The sequence below is a fragment of the Drosophila serrata genome, unplaced genomic scaffold, assembly GCF_035046125.1.
Source record: "Drosophila serrata isolate PLE 108 unplaced genomic scaffold, ASM3504612v1 contig_362, whole genome shotgun sequence".
Lineage (NCBI taxonomy): Eukaryota > Metazoa > Arthropoda > Insecta > Diptera > Drosophilidae > Drosophila > Drosophila serrata.
Window position 1 is genome coordinate 107,290 of NW_028257260.1, and position 19,301 is coordinate 126,590.

The 19,301-nt window shown below is 37.1% G+C and overlaps 5 protein-coding genes across 7 annotated transcripts in view; all 5 read left to right on the plus strand.

Moving 5' to 3' along the window:
• The first annotated feature begins 1,228 nt into the window (after positions 1-1,228).
• Cyp4g15 (Cytochrome P450 4g15) lies at positions 1,229-11,541 on the plus strand. Its single transcript, XM_020951434.2, has 6 exons — positions 1,229-2,001; positions 3,471-3,668; positions 5,534-5,716; positions 9,877-10,583; positions 10,640-10,931; positions 11,026-11,541. The coding sequence occupies exons 1-6, from the start codon at positions 1,803-1,805 to the stop codon at positions 11,187-11,189; spliced, it is 1,743 nt and encodes a 580-aa protein (XP_020807093.2). The 5' UTR covers positions 1,229-1,802; the 3' UTR covers positions 11,190-11,541.
• Positions 11,542-12,289: 748 nt separating this feature from the next.
• Uba5 (Ubiquitin-like activating enzyme 5) lies at positions 12,290-13,896 on the plus strand. The gene is made up of 2 exons (XM_020951438.2): positions 12,290-12,742; positions 12,806-13,896. Exons 1-2 carry the CDS (start codon positions 12,474-12,476, stop codon positions 13,737-13,739), a joined length of 1,203 nt encoding a protein of 400 aa, XP_020807097.2. The 5' UTR covers positions 12,290-12,473; the 3' UTR covers positions 13,740-13,896.
• Positions 13,897-14,483: 587 nt separating this feature from the next.
• Positions 14,484-15,530, plus strand: Spase25 (Signal peptidase complex subunit Spase25). The gene is made up of 2 exons (XM_020951437.2): positions 14,484-14,729; positions 14,858-15,530. Exons 1-2 carry the CDS (start codon positions 14,691-14,693, stop codon positions 15,401-15,403), a joined length of 585 nt encoding a protein of 194 aa, XP_020807096.2. The 5' UTR covers positions 14,484-14,690; the 3' UTR covers positions 15,404-15,530.
• Positions 15,531-15,668: 138 nt separating this feature from the next.
• Positions 15,669-17,597, plus strand: betaTub65B (beta-Tubulin at 65B). The gene is made up of 2 exons (XM_020951436.2): positions 15,669-15,811; positions 15,965-17,597. The coding sequence occupies exons 1-2, from the start codon at positions 15,755-15,757 to the stop codon at positions 17,297-17,299; spliced, it is 1,392 nt and encodes a 463-aa protein (XP_020807095.1). The 5' UTR covers positions 15,669-15,754; the 3' UTR covers positions 17,300-17,597.
• Positions 17,598-18,904: 1,307 nt separating this feature from the next.
• Positions 18,905-19,301, plus strand: part of Drak (Death-associated protein kinase related) — a 62,719-nt gene continuing 62,322 nt past the window's right edge. Inside the window, exon 1 of one of the 3 annotated variants that reach the window (XM_020951445.2) lies at positions 18,905-19,175. The gene's annotated coding sequence lies outside the window, so the exon portion shown is untranslated. The remainder of the gene's footprint in view (positions 19,176-19,301) is intronic. The other 2 variants (XM_086838976.1, XM_086838975.1) reach the window with 2 other exon arrangements.

Below are 19,301 nucleotides of genomic sequence, written 5' to 3' on the forward strand. Positions count from 1 at the left end.
TATACGACCTGTTGGCACGGAAAAAAAAAGAACTTAAACAAGTCAATAGGGGTTTAAAAACCACTATAGTCTATAAACCCATTTAATTGTAGATCAAAAATAAAATGAAGCTGCCAGAAATTAAAAGGATTAATTTGGAAATTTATCATATTTAAGATCAAAATATTCACATTCTTTGAATTGATATTTATCAATATTTTTATATGACAATTTTTTCGACAAATCAAAGTTTAAAAAACTCATAACTAAGCCAAAAAAACATTATTTTAATTCGGAAAACTTTTCTGTGTTAGTTTTTATTGGGTTTAAAAATCTGCATACTTAATTTAAAAATTTTAAAATATAGAAATTTTAGTACATTTTTTGACAAATTAAACGATGTAACCGATTGTAAAATTTTGAAAAAATTTTGAAATTTTGTTTTCTGCCTGAGATGGCTAGATCGACCCGGATTTTGATACTAATCAGGAATATATATGATTTATAGGGTGGGAAATGACTCTTTCACAGAGTTTTAAGTTTCTGACCTAAATTATAAGGTCCCGTAAGGGTATAATTATTTATAATAAACTAAATTAAATAAATTCTTTATTCAAATTTTATCTTTGATTGTAAATAGTTATAAAGCTCTTGAAATGGAAGAAATAGACGCATTTGATTTCTTTTCTTTTACATATTTATAAATTAAACTGAAATATATTAAACGTTTTTAGCAATTAGAATAGGCTCATTTATGTTTGTTATATATTTTGTATTTATAAATATATGATATACTATAGAAATATACTGCTAAATCCGTTATATACATCAAATTTTTAACGTTAAGCGAATATAAACAGATATTCATAAATATTTTAATAATTTCTTAGATCAATACAATCGGATAGTGACAGATTATAGTGAGAATTTAAATAATATTGATATTTTAATGTTACATTTTTCGAAGGCAAAAACTCAATTAAATATTCTGTATATCAAAGTTTACAACATTTCCCATATAATAATAAAAGCAATATGAAATGAATTAAAAGAACAGGGAAATATTTCTAAATCGGCTCGTCTGCCTGTGCTTTTCTAAATTATTCTCAACCTTAGTTTACAAAACATTATATGTACATATACGCTCTCTGACCCTCATACGCAACTCTCAATTAATGCAATCATACCACAATTTTCTCTCTGTGTATACACACATTGTTGGCTATAAAAGTCGTTCGCACTGTGAGTCGGTCGCTAGTCTTTTTGCTGGAAAAGAGGCGCGAGGTGTGCGACGCGGATCCATCATTTGTGTATTATTCTATATATCTGATTTATTTTATCCAACAATCCACTATAGCAACTATAATCCAACCGTGTGTGGTGTGTGTGGTGTGTGGTGTGTGCTGTGTGCATATCTGTATAGGCTTGGGCTTGGGACCTGGATTGATAATACTTAGTAATTCTCGCTGTCGGACTCGCCGAGGGGCTGTCTCCGTTCAGTTGAGCGCTGGACGAGCAGCAAGTAACATCCGGTCCAACGATCTGATCCCGATCCAGATCCCGATCCGATCCCGATCCCGATCCCGATCCGACACCGACTTGTACCGAGAGTGCAGCGCGCATGGATAGCTGATAAGATCTCTGATAAGATCCCTCGTGTACTTGGGAGTAAAGTGCGTGATCCGGTCGTTATTTTTGTTTTTGTTTTCGTTTTCGTATTTTTTTTGTTTTTGTTTTGCTGGTGAACAAAGCTGCAAAGAGCTGCAGGGATCAGGATTCGAGAAGAACCGAACCGAACCGAACCGAACTGAGAGTCGAGTGCCATGGAAGTGTTGCAGAAGGATGCGGCCTTGGGTTCGCCCAGCAGCGTCTTCTACTTCCTGCTGCTGCCCACGCTGATGCTGTGGTACATCTATTGGCGCCTGTCCCGGGCCCATCTCTACAGGCTGGCCGGAAGGCTGCCGGGACCCAGGGGATTGCCCATTGTGGGTCATCTGTTCGATGTGATTGGACCGGCCTCATGTAATTATCTGTTTTCTAATTCTTAATTCATTTGATTTGAGCTCAATCTTAAATAATTATAGTTATGCAATTTTCATCAATTCATAACCATAAATCATAATCATAATTTCAAATTTAAATTGAATTAAACAATCTGTTTTCTAATTCTTAATTCATTTGATTTGAGCTCAATCTTAAATAATTATAGTTATACAATTTTCATCAATTCATAGCCATAAATCATAATCATAGTTTCAAATTTAAATGGAATTAAACAATCTGTTTTCTAATTCTTAATTCATTTGATTTGAGCTCAATCTTAAATAATTATAGTTATGCAATTTTCATCAATTCATAACCATAAATCATAATCATAATTTCAAATTTAAATTGAATTAAACAATCTGTTTTCTAATTCTTAATTCATTTGATTTGAGCTCAATCTTAAATATTTATAGTTATACAATTTTCATTAATTTATAATTTCAATTTTAAATTGAATTAAACAATCTGTTTTCGAATTCTTAATTCATTTGATTTATATATGACTTTTTTCACTTACTTCATCAAGCTTTAGAATTTTATTTGCTTGCATTCATATTTTTATCTCAATATTTTGACATTATCAATATCAGATCAGAATTTATATAAATACCCTAAAATAAGGCTGAATGATTTATTGATTATGATTATGATTTATTATTATGATTATTTCTTGAACATTTTGAAAAAAAGCACATTGGCTTAAATATTTTAATAAATTAATAATAAATTAAATTAAATTAATTTTTCCGTTTGCTCATTATATATATAAACATTTTCAGTTAGATTTTATTATTTTTCATGAGATTTTATACTAAGTGATAGTTAATTGATTTATTAATTTGTTTAATAATTGATTTCTAAGATAATATATAATACATAATAGTAAATAGGAAATCAACTTTTTGTATTTCTATTTATTTTTTGGTTTTTAATAAACTAAAATTTATATTTTTAATATGTTCTTTTTGTCAGCATTAAAGCAAACGGAATTATGTTCCAAGAATTCACTTGTTCATTATAAATTAATAAGTTTATGTAAAAAGCGTATAATACATTTTTAAAATGACTTACAATTAAAATACTACAGTAAAATCAAAAATTATAATATATTAATATATTATTCTATTTAAAAACACTAATTTCTTGTAAAGAATTAAATTGCCTAAACCGATTTTTAAATCATTTTTTTCATATACCTGAAAAATAATAATAATTAAGTATTTGGCTTTGCAAAATTGGAATTGGTTAAATGTATTTATTTATTTAACATCTCTTCCCTCCAAGTAAAAACCATTTAGTTACTGTGTCAGTTATTTTTATTATATTTTATTCATTTAAGTTTTTGATACTCTCCCACTTTCATATATAGACTTCCCACTCATAAATTTAATCATTTAAAATTTCCCTATAATAAATAATAACTGAATATCTTTCTCATTTTGCAGCCGTTTTCAAGACAGTCATCCGGAAAAGCGCTCCCTTTGAGCACATAGCCAAAATGTGGATCGGTCCCAAGTTGGTGGTCTTCATCTATGATCCTCGGGATGTGGAACTGCTCCTGAGCAGCCACGTCTACATTGACAAGGCGTCCGAGTACAAATTCTTCAAGCCCTGGCTGGGTGACGGCCTCCTAATCAGCACAGGTGAGGTACATACATACAAGCCTATGTATATAAATTCATACATTGTGTGCATGTGTACATAGCAAATAATATCATATCATTATTAATGGGGGAGTGGGAGGGGGAGGGGCGGAGGGTGATGGCAGCTTGAGTACCACTTGCCACTAATGCAATTTGCGGAATCATAAATTAATGAAGCTGTACCGTAGCCTGACAGTTGGCAATGTCGCTATAAATAAAAAAAACAGCGTCGCAAAAAAGTCACCGAAAAAAATTAATGCGGGAGAGTTTATATTAAAAAAGTAAATATTTAAAAATATATAAAAAATATATTATATAGAGATATATATTTATATTAAAAGAGGAAATATTTAAAAATATATAAAAAACATATAATATTGAGATATATATTTATATTAAAAAAGGAAATATTTAAAAATATATAAAAAATATATTATATAGAGATATATATTTATATTAAAAGAGGAAATATTTAAAAATATATAAAAAATGTATTATATTGAGATATATGTTTATATTAAAAAAGTAAATATTTTAAAATATATAAATAATATAAATATAGAGAAATTATAATATGTATAAATACAAATAAATATAAATATAAAGAAATAATAACTTTAAATAATAATTGAATGTATGTTAAACATTTATAAAACAAATTTTTAGTATTAATTTAAATAGGAAATTTTATTATTATTCTTTTCTTAAATAATTAAACAGCCTTTATAGTAGTTATTTAAGGCTCTTAGAAATCACGGAATGATCTCTTTTAAATATTTGAATTTTGTTTGCCTTCCTTTAAATAATTTTATTGTTGATACCCTTCTCTTAAGCATATGCAGAAATTTATAAGAAATTCTTTAGACAAATCTAAAATTCAAATTTAGTCATTTTTGTTATTTGTTATTGTTACTTGTTATTTTTTTCCATTTATTCCGACTTAAGGAAATTGTGCTTTGACATTTATTTTATTTCGAATTAATATTTTATTATAAACCCAATAATTATCTCAGAATATTGGGTATCAAATGGTCAATTAAACTTGTCTCAACATTTTTCCTATAGATTTCTGTACTTTCAAATTTGTGTATACCCTTTTTTTTAAGTGCATTGAAAATGATTTGTATATGTCATAAAAGTTTAATTAAATCAAGTGCGCTTTTAGGTCTATTTTTATACCCTTGCAGGGTATTATAATTTCAGTCAGAAGTTTGCAACGCACTGAAGGAGGCATCTCCGACTATATAAAGTATATATATTCTTGATCAGGATCAACAGCCGAGTCGATCTAGCCATGTCCGTCTGTCCGTTTCTACGCAAACCAGTCTCTCAGTTTTGAAGCTACCAAAATGAAACTTTGTAGTTAGTCTTCTATATACTCTCACTCGTATATATGTTGGAACGGGCCGGATCGCACGGAGATATCTATAGGAATGATCGGAACATTTTTACAAAAAAAAATTATAACATTTTCAGTTTTCAACATAATTTAATCAAATTTGAGATATAGCCATTTCATATTATTCTACCATTTTTGTGTACAATTTTATGAAAATCGGACTACTATATCATATAGCTCTCCATGTGAATGTAAAACTGAAAATATAATATGTAAAGGGGAATTAAATGAAGATACAGATACAGAGAAATATATATAATTTGTATTGTATGGATTCCTAGTCATCGAAGTTCTATCTGCAAGGGTATATAAACTTCGGCGTGCCGAAGTTAGCTTCCCTTCTTGTTAAAAATGCAAGCTGTAAATAGTTTTGGGTTCTATTCTTTGCCATCACAATTCCATATAGTATTTATTTATATATATTTTATACTCCTTTATTTATTTTATTTTATCCTCTCAATTGCAGGTCAGAAGTGGCGTTCGCATCGCAAACTGATCGCACCCACATTCCATCTAAATGTCTTGAAGAGCTTTATTGAGCTCTTCAACGAGAACTCGAAAAATGTGGTGCGGAAGCTGCGTGCGGAGGATGGTCGCACTTTTGATTGCCATGATTACATGAGCGAAGCAACCGTGGAGATTCTATTAGGTAAGTTAGGAGAGCAGCGATTCATATACAGATACAGATACAGATACAGATACAGATACAGATACAGATACAGATTCAGATAGAGATACAGATACAGATACAGATACAGATACAGATACAGATACAGATACAGATACAGATACAGATACAGATACAGATACAGATACAGATACAGATACAGATACAGATACAGATACAGATACAGATACAGATACAGATACAGATACAGATACAGATACAGATACAGATACAGATACAGATACAGATACAGATACAGATACAGATACAGATACAGATACAGATACAGATACAGATACAGATACAGATACAGATACAGATACAGATACAGATACAGATACAGATACAGATACAGATACAGATACAGATACAGATACAGATACAGATACAGATACAGATACAGATACAGATACAGATACAGATAAGATACAGATACAGATACAGATACAGATACAGATACAGATACAGATACAGATACAGATACAGATACAGATACAGATACAGATACAGATACAGATACAGATACAGATACAGATACAGATACAGATACAGATACAGATACAGATACAGATACAGATACAGATACAGATACAGATACAGATACAGATACAGATACAGATACAGATACAGATACAGATACAGATACAGATACAGATACAGATACAGATACAGATACAGATACAGATACAGATACAGATACAGATACAGATACAGATACAGATACAGATACAGATACAGATACAGATACAGATACAGATACAGATACAGATACAGATACAGATACAGATACAGATACAGATACAGATACAGATACAGATACAGATACAGATACAGATACAGATACAGATACAGATACAGATACAGATACAGATACAGATACAGATACAGATACAGATACAGATACAGATACAGATACAGATACAGATACAGATACAGATACAGATACAGATACAGATACAGATACAGATACAGATACAGATACAGATACAGATACAGATACAGATACAGATACAGATACAGATACAGATACAGATACAGATACAGATACAGATACAGATACAGATACAGATACAGATACAGATACAGATACAGATACAGATACAGATACAGATACAGATACAGATACAGATACAGATACAGATACAGATACAGATACAGATACAGATACAGATACAGATACAGATACAGATACAGATACAGATACAGATACAGATACAGATACAGATACAGATACAGATACAGATACAGATACAGATACAGATACAGATACAGATACAGATACAGATACAGATACAGATACAGATACAGATACAGATACAGATACAGATACAGATACAGATACAGATACAGATACAGATACAGATACAGATACAGATACAGATACAGATACAGATACAGATACAGATACAGATACAGATACAGATACAGATACAGATACAGATACAGATACAGATACAGATACAGATACAGATACAGATACAGATACAGATACAGATACAAATACAGATACAGATACAGATACAGATACAGATACAGATACAGATACAGATACAGATACAGATACAGATACACAGATACAGATTCAAATTTGGATTACACAGAAAGTACAGTCAACTCACACGCACTCAGTGACGATAATTCACACGATTCCCATCCTCATTTCCGATGCGTGTCCAAATCCAAATCACCCAAATGTTCACAGTTCCATGCTATATGTATTTATTTATGCGATATATATATACATGCGATATATATACTACATCTCTACTGTTCAAATTGAGTGCAGACCCATTTCCCTATATACTGACAAATCAAAAATTTCTATGCTTTTGTTGTGGGCCCCACAATGGGCACAAAAGAGATATCTGATGTGTACATGAGTTGGATATGAATATACATAAATATATATCTAATTATGAGTTAAAACTGCTGCAAACTGGTTGTTATCTTGTTATCATTTAAGAAAAAATAAGGCCATTGACAAAGTTATTACTCCTTCTCAAAAAACACCATAAAAATATAGCAAGATGTATCTAATTACGATGATTTCTCAAGATCTCTTCTTAATATCGTAGCAGATATTTAGGAACTAATAACAGCAGGAAGATCTTAATTTCAGCGTTTCTTTTATACTCTTCACCAAGATCTCTTCCCAAGACCTCGTTTTAAGAGACAGACTTAGTTTCTGTCATGCCTAACTATATATGTCCTCCTCCTTAAAAAAAATACTATTATAAACCCTAATCCTTAGATGATATTAATATAAAGTTGAAAGATCACGAAGCTTTTTTAATCACTAAAATATATATATAAATAAAAACAATAAATCCCTTTAAAGAAAGGATTACTCCCAGAGAATTTTGATTACTTTAAAGGCAATTTAAGCAATTAAAATCAATGGATGTAATTTACGATATATATTTATCAATGGATACAAGGGGTAATATAATATTTTCTGCATTTGTTTAAGTTTCTCAAGTCCCGTCCCCCTACTTTAAAGAAACTGATGAAGGTAGCTTAGGTCATGTGCAAACCCATTGGGTGGTCGGCAACATCATAAAATCGCTAAAAAATTCAAATTTAAATACTAGTACACACCATTCGCTTAAAGTCAGTCACGTTTTTGGGGCCGGAGAATTAAAAACAAAACAAAAATGAAACAAAAAGGAAAAAGTGAAATCTACGCTGCCAAATTGGAAGGCGGCCAATGTTAATGACATTGCAGTGACAGTATTTGCAATATTTTCAATTAGGCAGTTTAAGCAGTTTGGTCAATTTGGGATTGATTTCTAGGCTATTGCATAATACCGCGTCTCGTCCCCCCTTCAATTGAAATGCAGCCAAGATTACAGAATACAAAACGCAACTGGGACTTGGGACCGCAAACGAGCTGGGGTTTCGAGCTGCAATTAAAGGCACGTCGCATTGCCATTAAGCATTTAATCAGGAAAATTTGAATGCAACCGTGCAACCTACAGCAGCAACGACAACGACTCAGGTTGTCCAGCCAAGTTATCCACAATCATCGCCACCATCACGATCGCAAATGATGGAATATGGAATGGCCTGGAATGGGATGGGATGGGATGAGGCCATGTGACGCAAAACGGGGCAATTAGCAATTAAGACCAGAACAAAACTGAAATGAAAATGAGCGCAGAAGCATCGCAAAATGAGGTTTTATACAAAACACAACAAAAATACAGTCAAACTGGGTACACAAATAATAATATTTGCAATTCGGGAGGAAGACTCACCGAGAAAATCCGGAAAAATGAATTGCATTTGCCGGGAGATTTTCTTCTGGTCTTTACACTTACTCACTTAATTACTAGATGTAATTGTTGTAAAAATATATATTATTATCCAAAATATATAAAAACTAACACATCCCAGTTTTTCGAAATGAAATTCATCCACTTTTGGCTTAGTTATGAGCAAATAATATTTACAACAGTGCGTATACGTAATTTTGTATACCAGAGTCGCAAATATTAAGTATACGCACTGGTGTATTCAAATTTAAAGAAAAACAAAAAACAAATGTTGGCCAAAGTTTGATATATTCCATATTTTTAATAAAAATCAATTAAGAAATATTGACTGCAGGATAATGTTTCGGTTTACGAATCGATTCTCTAATTAAACTGCAAACTGTAAAGCAATGTTAACATTTTCCCGTTTTAATTTTAATATATGTACTTTGTGGAAAATAAAGCTTATAGCTAATACATATAGTAGAAATATAGTTATGCATTTTTTAGCTACTCCTTGTGGCATCGCAACCGGAGTGTATCGAAATTCCTGTCTCGCCTTTTTCCCACAGCTCAGTAAGCAAACAGACATTGTGCCGCAATCCGTATGCTCGTTTATGCTGTCATCTATAGATCTATTTATGCATTGTATCTACAATTAGACAGGAGCGGGAATCGAGGGGTTCTGTTGTATGTTTGTTAAGTTCAATTGGCGCTTGGGTCAGGCGAGTGCATTCCACTTCCCCCCATTTGTGCCAGAGCTACCATCTTCATTTTCATCTCCGAACCGATCTCGATTCAAGCAGATTTTTGATTCCAGTTTCTGCAGCTTACTTTATATATTTACAGCTTAATTTTTTGTATTAATTTTTTTTTTTAACTTTTCAGAGACAGCAATGGGAGTGTCGAAGAAAACGCAGGATAAATCCGGCTTCGAGTATGCCATGGCCGTGATGCGAATGTGCGATATCCTTCATGCCCGCCATCGCAGCTTCTTTTTGCGCAACGAGTTCGTCTTCACCTTGACCAGGTACTACAAGGAGCAGGGACGGCTGCTTAACATCATCCATGGACTGACCACCAAGGTGATACGGAGCAAGAAGGCAGCCTTCGAGCAGGGCACACGAGGCTCCTTGGCCCAGTGTGAGCTGAAGGCGGCGGCCTTGGAGAGGGAGCGTGAACAGCAGGAGCAGGCGGAGAGTCCTGCCAGTGAGGCCAAGAATCCTATCCCGACTCCAACTACAACAACAGGCACAACTACAAGCACCAGTACAGGCACACCGGTGGCAGGACTCTCTTATGGCCAGTCAGCGGGACTCAAAGACGATCTGGACGTGGAGGATAATGATATTGGGGAAAAGAAGCGTCTGGCCTTTCTAGACCTAATGCTCGAGAGTGCTCAAAATGGTGCCCTCATAACGGATACGGAAATCAAAGAGCAGGTGGACACCATTATGTTTGAAGGACACGATACCACCGCAGCTGGCTCTTCGTTTTTCCTCTCATTGATGGGCATACACCAGGGTATACAGGATCGAGTGCTTGCCGAGCTGGACACGATTTTTGGGGACTCACAGCGACCGGCCACGTTTCAGGTGGGTTATTACTATTCAATTATTTTGTTTTGTTTTAAATCTGGGAATATTTACAGGACACTTTGGAGATGAAGTATCTGGAAAGGTGTCTAATGGAGACGCTGCGCATGTATCCGCCCGTCCCATTGATTGCTCGCGAGCTGCAGGAGGATCTTAAGCTAAATTCGGGCAACTACGTGATCCCCAGGGGCGCCACGGTAACGGTGGCCACTGTCCTGCTGCATCGCAATCCCAAGGTCTATGCTAATCCCAATGTCTTTGATCCGGACAACTTTCTGCCGGAGCGACAGGCCAATCGTCACTATTACGCCTTTGTGCCCTTCTCCGCGGGACCACGCAGCTGTGTGGGTGAGTTCCAGAGGTCCTTAAGCCTTAAGGATCGAACTCCTGACAGTTTCCATAACTTTAATAACAATATTATTAATTTGTTATATATAAATAGGGCGCAAATATGCGATGCTCAAGCTGAAGATCCTTCTGTCGACCATTTTGCGAAACTATCGTGTCTACTCGGATCTGAGTGAGTCGGACTTTAAGCTGCAGGCGGACATTATCCTGAAGCGGGAGGAGGGCTTCCGCATCCGGCTGCAGCCGAGGACCAGATGAACCAGGACATCGTGGATCAATGGACACAGCAAAACACCGTACACAATAAGCAACACAGAACGGACACTTATCCATACATATATCTCTCTACTTGTTGGCAAGTGATAGTCACCGGTTTATACAGTAAATATTAATTATAATAAATAATAAACGTGCTCCCAACACTCGATTTATTGAATAGTAATAATAATTATGCTTTTTTCGCATTTAACACGAAAAACAATAATAACAACAGCAATTATCATCATCTTCCTTTAACCGCAACTTTTTTTTTTTTTTTTGTTCTTTATTTAATAATAATACAATTTTTGTGTAATGATTTTGACAATAAATCTATGGTGTAATTACATAATTACAAAAAGCAATCGAACGAAATGAATGAGGTGAGTACCGATGAAATGCTATGCCTATAGTTATCCGTTTTATTCCAGCTTTCACATCCTTAAAAAGTCCTTGGGGATTTAAATTTCCCTCAGTTAACGATCTGTTATCTTCCAAGGAAAGGTGTATTAATTTCAGTCAGAAGCTTGTATCGCTGTGAAGGAGTCTTTCCGACCCTATAAATCATATAAGTTCTTGATCAGCATGAAAAACTGAATCGATCTAGCTATCTTAAGCAGTGCAATTTTTTTTTTTTAATTTTTTCCAATTTTTTTAGGGGTTCAAATCATTAAAATTGTCAAAAATTTAATTAAAATTTTAATTTTTTTCAAATTTTAAAACTGAGTATGCAGATTTTTTAGCCTGATAAAAACTAACATAGGAAAACTTTCCGAATTAAAATTAAAGGTTTGAGTTTTTTAAACATTGATTTGCCCTAAAAAATGATCATATGGAAATTGTATCTAAATGATTTCATTATATATATTTTGATTTGCTATTAAATTAATATATAAATTGATTATTTAATAAAGGAAAAATGTATAACAATAAAAGTAAATTTTTTTTTAATTTAAAAAGCGGTTAAATACAAAATTAAAATATTTAAAATTTCGTGAAGAAATTTAACAGAGCATTAACAGAGGAATGTTTTGAAGCTGTCTACATTATGTACACAACGATTCGATTTGAATACCGCGCCAAAGTGCTAATTTTCAAACACTTGCATCACGTGTGGTCACACTAAACAGCTGGTCGGGTCAGCATTAATTTTTTTTCTTAACATGCAGCGAAAGTGACACGAAGGCAACAGATTTAAAAAACCAATAGGAAAGGGAAAGCGATTGTATTTCTTTATTCTATTTGTTGTTGCGGCCAAGAAAACGGAAGGAAATTACCGCCAGGATGTCGAGCGCAATCGATGAACTGCAGGCCATCATTGCGGAGCTCAAGAGTGAGCTGGATGAGCAAAGGACGAGCAGCCACCAGGCTGCAGCTCACCGCGAACGCATCGAACGGATGTCAGCGGAGGTGGTGGACTCCAATCCCTACAGTCGCCTGATGGCTCTCCAGCGGATGAACATTGTGAAGGAGTACGAGAGGATCCGTGACAAGACAGTGGCCATTGTGGGAGTCGGCGGCGTTGGCAGTGTCACCGCCGATATGCTGACGCGGTAAGGGGAGAGGGAATCTTTATGCCTTCTTTGTAGTAATAACTTTACTTTACTCCTCTGCAGTTGCGGCATCGGCAAGTTGATACTCTTCGACTACGACAAAGTGGAGCTGGCCAACATGAATCGTTTGTTCTTCACGCCCGACCAGGCTGGCCTGTCCAAGGTGGAGGCCGCTGCCCGCACTCTGGGCTTCATCAATCCGGATGTACGCATCGAAACGCACAACTATAACATCACAACGGTGGAGAACTTTGATCGCTTCCTCGCCACAATCATGGAATGCGGCACGGTGGCGGGTCAGCCAGTGGATTTGGTGCTTAGCTGTGTGGACAACTTCGAGGCACGCATGGCCATCAATGCGGCGTGCAATGAGCGCAATCTAAACTGGTTCGAGTCGGGAGTATCGGAGAATGCCGTTTCCGGTCATATCCAGTTCATCCGTCCCGGTGACACGGCCTGCTTTGCCTGTGCCCCGCCTCTGGTTGTCGCCGAGAATATCGATGAGAAGACATTGAAGCGGGAGGGCGTGTGTGCTGCCTCCCTGCCTACCACAATGGGCATTACGGCTGGTTTTCTCGTCCAGAATGCTCTGAAGTACCTGCTCAACTTTGGCGAGGTCTCCGACTATTTGGGCTACAATGCCCTCAATGACTTCTTTCCCAAGATGACGCTTAAACCGAATCCGCAGTGCGACGATCGCAATTGTTTGCTTAGGCAAAAGGAATTCCAGGCACGACCAAAGCCCGTTCAAGTCAAGGAGGAAGTGGTCAGTGATGAGCCCCTGCATGCCACCAACGAATGGGGTATCGAGCTAGTGGCCGAGGATGTACCGCCCAGCAGTAATCCCGAACCAGCCCCAGCCAAGGAAGTGGGACACGGCCTGAAGCTTGCCTACGAGGCTCCCGAAAAGACCAGTGAAGATGCGCCGGTTGCATCCGTGGCGGCGGCAGATGAAACCAGCCTGGAGGATCTGATGGCACAGATGAAGTCGATGTGAATGAAATTCCATTATATTTATAGACTCTAAATGGCCTTTGTTTTGTAATTGATATTTTTGTATCACTTTTTTTTGCTATAAACATTATGTGTAATTTAAATGCACAATTATTTTTAAATGCACAATTAAATTTGCAAATACATAAATTTTGATAAAATTTATGAGAATTATATTTATGAAGTGGTTATTACAATCAATATAATAATATAAAGAGAAGTTGAGATTATTATGGAAAGATATGTAGATTTTTTACAGAAAAAATTACGAAATAAATAAAAGACAGGTTCTTTAAACATTTTCAAATATTATATTTTAATTATTATTATTATTTAAATGTAATATTAGCTAAATATGTAAGCAAAAAACATTAAAATTTTGAGAATCAATAATTAAGGTTTTTAAATAAAACAATCCCTGATTTAAATTGGGTTTACATTCTATAAAATTCAATTTATATAATAAATTATAATTTGTTTAATTTAAATTAAATACTCATAGACTATTTGTACCCAAAACATTTTAGTTAAAACCACAATATAATGATAGCTATCCAATAACCAATGAAATTTGTACGTATTTAGGGTATATTAAATATTAAAATACAACATTAAATTCTTGTTAATTAACTTATTATTAAATATTTAAATATTATTATTATTATCTATTTGCAACTTCTGTTATACGTATAAATTTATTAAATTATTATTTAAACTTTTGAAGTCAAGCCCAAAAAAGTGTTGGTAAATACTTTATTTTGCCAGAACTGACAACCCTACCTTTGGTTGTATCGTATTTTTGCGTATAACAACTGCGGCCACACTGCTTGTCGCGTTGTCACAAAAGAAAAAGGAAGAAACTCGAGAAAATTTTGTTTTTTCCTTGACTTAAGCAACGCACTGGTGCCCCGAGTTCCAGACAACCGAAAACCCCAAAAAAAAGAGCACACTGAATATGTCCAAGAAGGAGGATAAGTCGCAGCCCGGTGAGGAGGTAAGAACTGTTCCGTGTAGAGCCCAGGCAGGCAAAGTTTTTTTTGCCGGCTTGGAAACGAATGGTGGCTCAAGAGACCACGTCACTGCAGATAATTAATATTTACGCTCTCCTACCTAATAATACAGCTCGTGAAGGTGAACAAGTGGGATGGCTCTGCCGTGAAGCATGCCCTCGATGATGCGGTGAAGACCTGCCTTCTGGGCGACCGTCCGCAGCTGAAGGAGCAATTCGGCTTGGTCAACACTCGTCTGGCCCTCTGCGCCCTGGCGGTGGGTGTGGCTATTATGGCCCATGCCTGGGATTTTACCCATCCATTCCCGGAATCGCGTCCCGTCCTCCTGTTCAGTGTCCTGGCCTACTTTGCTCTCATGGGCGTGCTGACGCTGCATTCCAGCTTCCGTGAGAAGGGCACCTTTGCCGTGGCAGTGCAAAAGGATAAGGAGCGTGAACGACTGTGGGAGGCCAGCTCTGATATGCGCAAGTACGACGACAAGTACCTGCTCACCCTGAGCGTGCGGGACTCGCGCAATGGCAGCAAACGACGTGAACAGACCAGCAACAAATCCTGCGCTGCCTACATCGATCAGAATGGCATCGTGCTGGACACCCAGGTGGCCAATGAGGTAAACCGCCTGTTCAACTCCTTAGCCGCCGAAAAGAAGGATAAGTAGCTGGTGCTACTGGCGGAGGATGTCTGATCGGCGAAGTTCATTCTCTTCTTTTTTTTTCTCTTTGAATAAAACCAAAATCCTACTTTAGTTTCTCTATAATTTTAACCATTAAATTGTAAACTCTCAACGGAGTTGTCTTTGATTCGTCCCCCGCCTGGTGATGCTTATCAAATATGTAAAGCAGAATAACAAAAATCAGGGCGGCTTGGAGAAGTTGAGCACTGGAGAAAAGCGAAAGCAGGAGCAGAGAGGCGGAAATAGAATAGCTGAGGAAAGGAGCTTCCGCAGCGATGCAGTAGTGGCTTCCCTGGGGTTTTTAAGAAGCTTCCTGGAGATTGGATTAGCATTAGGATGCGGGAGATAGTTACCCTGCAGATTGGCGGCGCAGGCAATGCCATTGGCGATGCTGTAAGTACGAAACGTCTGGGATACTTTTTAAAAACTAATTCTTTGAGTAAGCCAGAGATGTTTCTCCTTGAGAGAAGGCTTCCTCACGTCTCCCACTATTTATTTTATCCATTCTGTTTCAATTTGTATATATTTCTAATCTGATACGTTCAGTTCTGGCACGTTATCTCCCACGAGCACGGCGTGGACTACGCCTCAGGAAGGTTCGGCGGCACGAGTCCCCTCCAACTGGAACGCATCAATGTGTTCTTTAATGCCACGGCCAGCAAGAGATTCTATGCCCGCACCATTATTATCGATACGGAGGCCAGCACCATCCAGCGTCTGAATGCAAGCAGCCAGCTTTACAGGCCGGAGAATTTTGTGGCCGGATCGGAGAGTGCGGGAAATAACTTTGCCCGTGGCTATCATACGGACGGTGCCGAAATCCTTGAAACGGTATTGGATAATACACGACGCGAGGTGGAGTCCGTGGACTCATTGCAGGGCTTTCAGCTGCTCCACTCTATTGGCGGTGGCACAGGCTCGGGTCTGACCTCTCTGATAATGGAGGCTCTCGTACAACAATATCCCGACAATTTGCTGTGCAACTATGTGACAATACCATCACCCAATATGTCTCAAGTGGTGGTGGAGCCATATAACGCCCTGCTGAGCACCCCGGCTTTGGTGAATAACTCGCATCTGACCTTCTGCCTGGACAATGAGGCTCTGTTTCAGATCTGCAATCGAAATCTGCAGATAAAGACATCCGGCCACGAGCACATTAACCATATTGTAGCCCTAACCATGTCAGGGATAACAACATGTCTGCGTTTTCCGGGTCAGCTAAATGCTGGTCTGCGCAAGATCTATGTGAATATGGTGCCATTTCCCCGCCTGCATTTCCTCATACCTGGATTCGCACCGCTGGTCACCTGCAAGCAGCAACAATTCAGCAAGGGCACCGTCTCTGAGCTGGTCCAGCAGATCTTCTCCAGCAATAATCTGCTGTGCGCCATCGATTTGCGACGGGGCAAGCTCCTGACGGCGGCCGGTATCTTTCGGGGCAGGATGTCGCCGCGCGAGGTCGATCAGCTAATGACCGGTGTGCGGAATAAGAATATCAGCAATTTCGTGGACTGGATACCGAATAATATCAAGACGGCTATTTGTGATATACCGCCACGTGGTTTGAAAATGTCTGCGACCTTTATAGGCAATACGACAGCGATACAGTCACTATTTCAGCGTCTCCTGGACGCCTCAATTGCGATGTTGCGGCGAAAGGCACATCTTCACTGGTACACCGGCGAGGGCATGGAGGAGCAGGAGTTTATGGACGCCCAGCAGGAGCTGCAGGCCATCATTGATGATTATCGCTGTAGCGCTGAGGGTGATGAATGTGGCGGTGGAATAGCCAGTGGAAGCAATTCGGGTGATAAGGAGGATGATAATAGCAGCGATGTGGCTGGAGAAGGTCCCCAGTGCACCTACTGTGCGGAATAGGCGCCAACCCATCTCCAAATATTAAAGCTTAGCATAGCCCCCGCCCCCCCCATAGGTCTTCAGGAACTGGAAGTTATCTCTTTCTGCTTTCGATATATACATATATATATATAGGATAATCTAGGGACACAACCGAAGCCGTTGCCCAAATTCCGAAGTGGTCTCCATTGTTGTCTCGCGTTTTGAATGGATTCGCATTCATATATAGTTTCGCTAACCAATAGGAGGAAAATTCACAAATTGTTTAGAATATATTTTGAGTAGAGGGTATTTTTTTAATAAAGTAAAAATCGAAGTAAATGTTTGTGCATTATTGTGGATTTTGAAAATAACTATTCTTGATAGAGGAAATTGTTCTCTTTTATTAAATAAAACTATATTTTTCGATGGTAATGTGTTAATTAAGTTACGGATAATTAAATAATGAAATAATGTTCAAAAAAATCACAATTTTTCAAGATACCTTGCATTCGATTGCTCGGCATCCCATTTTCTATTTTCAGAATGAACGGACGGGCCAGCAGGCATTTTTCCCGTAGGTCAAAAGCCGGATCTGCTAAACTTGAACTGCTGCCAAGAGGAGTTTTTCAGCAAAAGTGCAGGGAGCTGGGCGAAAGAATAATTATACATAGAGCGATTTGGAGACGACGGCATTATTAATAGACGGATGGATGCTAAAGGTTTTTGCACTTGGTTTATTTCTGTTGCTCCGCATTCCTAAGATGCCGTCGTAGTGACAAAAATATAGTCACAAAATCCACACGCACATGTGCAAACATAATGCATATCCCCCATGCCATTCACACAAAAAGAAAATCATCTTTTATATCCAATAAATTTCTAAATAATAAACAATTTAACAGTCAAAAACTGCAATTAAACATAATTAAATTATACAAATCCTCTGCTTTTCCTTACTTTCCTTTGAGTTTAGTGCATAAAGACGGTTGTATTATCTATTCATTGATGGAAAATATATAAACAAAGTAGTTGGTAAGTATAATTTCGGCTCAGTGTATGCAAGTGGAGCACTCACACCTACATAACCATGGGAAAGCGGCGGAACAGCATAGAAGGTAGGGTAGAGGTTGAGGGGGGGCTTGAAAAGCCAGGGAACTGCAAGCATAAATTTAAATATAAATTAAGAATTCAATAGACACTCGAGATGCCAAGTATTTGTGGTCTGGGCCACGCCCACCGCACCTCTAAAAGGAAAAGCAAAGACTCGAGCTACAGAAATAACCGAAATTACACAGCGCTGAGGCATTTTTGAATTTGCCCGGCAGTGTGACCATGTGTCAGAAATTGGAAAAGACTTTAGCAATCGCTAAACGTGATTCTCTGGGAAAATATGTGAACATTTTATTTAAAAATCTATTATTTTTGCGCAAAATGAGAGAATTTACTTATTCCATTCTTTGGTTTCAAAATAATATCTCTTAGTCGGTCGGTGATGAGAAAACTAAATTGAATAAGCAATAACACCGATTCCAATCAGACTGCTGGACGAGAATTCTATCCCATGTATTTGCACACGTGTCAAATGTAAAATATAAGTCGAACAGGGTTACATCTTCAGTGTGACTAGATGACGGAAATCCTATTACCATTTCTGAGTCTTCAGTATTACAAACGAAAAACCGCACAGCCACACTTCAAAAAAAAATATTTTTCGACGGAGGCGGTTGTGTCGCGGAAAAACGTAAAAGTTCGAGCTCTTAAATACCTTAGTGAAGCGGTGTGCCGCGGAAATGCATCTTCTGCCGTTGAATTTAAAAACCTAATCGAGACTTCGCAGCTGTAGCCTTTTCAACGACCAAGACTTAAACGACGAAAAAAATAGCTGCCATCCGCTTCCACCAAAAGCAAACGAACGGTTCGTGTGCATACCACAAAGTTTTTCGCATTGGGCCCCGCTTCGCTCGGCTCCTTCTTAATTTTTTTGGAGTTTGTTTTCGAAAGAAAAAAAGAACGGTACAGCAGGAATAACAAAAGCAAAACG

Excerpts from the sequence above, each read along its gene's own strand:
- Cyp4g15 (XM_020951434.2), top strand. The coding sequence starts at position 1,803 with ATGGAAGTGTTGCAGAAGGATGCGGCCTTGGGTTCGCCCAGCAGCGTC. Across the intron at positions 2,002-3,470 it reads TGTGATTGGACCGGCCTCAT|CCGTTTTCAAGACAGTCATC; the intron begins GTAATTATCTGT and ends CTCATTTTGCAG. Across the intron at positions 10,584-10,639 it reads AGCGACCGGCCACGTTTCAG|GACACTTTGGAGATGAAGTA; the intron begins GTGGGTTATTAC and ends GAATATTTACAG.
- Uba5 (XM_020951438.2), top strand. The coding sequence starts at position 12,474 with ATGTCGAGCGCAATCGATGAACTGCAGGCCATCATTGCGGAGCTCAAG. Across the intron at positions 12,743-12,805 it reads ACCGCCGATATGCTGACGCG|TTGCGGCATCGGCAAGTTGA; the intron begins GTAAGGGGAGAG and ends ACTCCTCTGCAG.
- Spase25 (XM_020951437.2), top strand. The coding sequence starts at position 14,691 with ATGTCCAAGAAGGAGGATAAGTCGCAGCCCGGTGAGGAG. Across the intron at positions 14,730-14,857 it reads AGTCGCAGCCCGGTGAGGAG|CTCGTGAAGGTGAACAAGTG; the intron begins GTAAGAACTGTT and ends CTAATAATACAG.
- betaTub65B (XM_020951436.2), top strand. The coding sequence starts at position 15,755 with ATGCGGGAGATAGTTACCCTGCAGATTGGCGGCGCAGGCAATGCCATT. Across the intron at positions 15,812-15,964 it reads GCAATGCCATTGGCGATGCT|TTCTGGCACGTTATCTCCCA; the intron begins GTAAGTACGAAA and ends TGATACGTTCAG.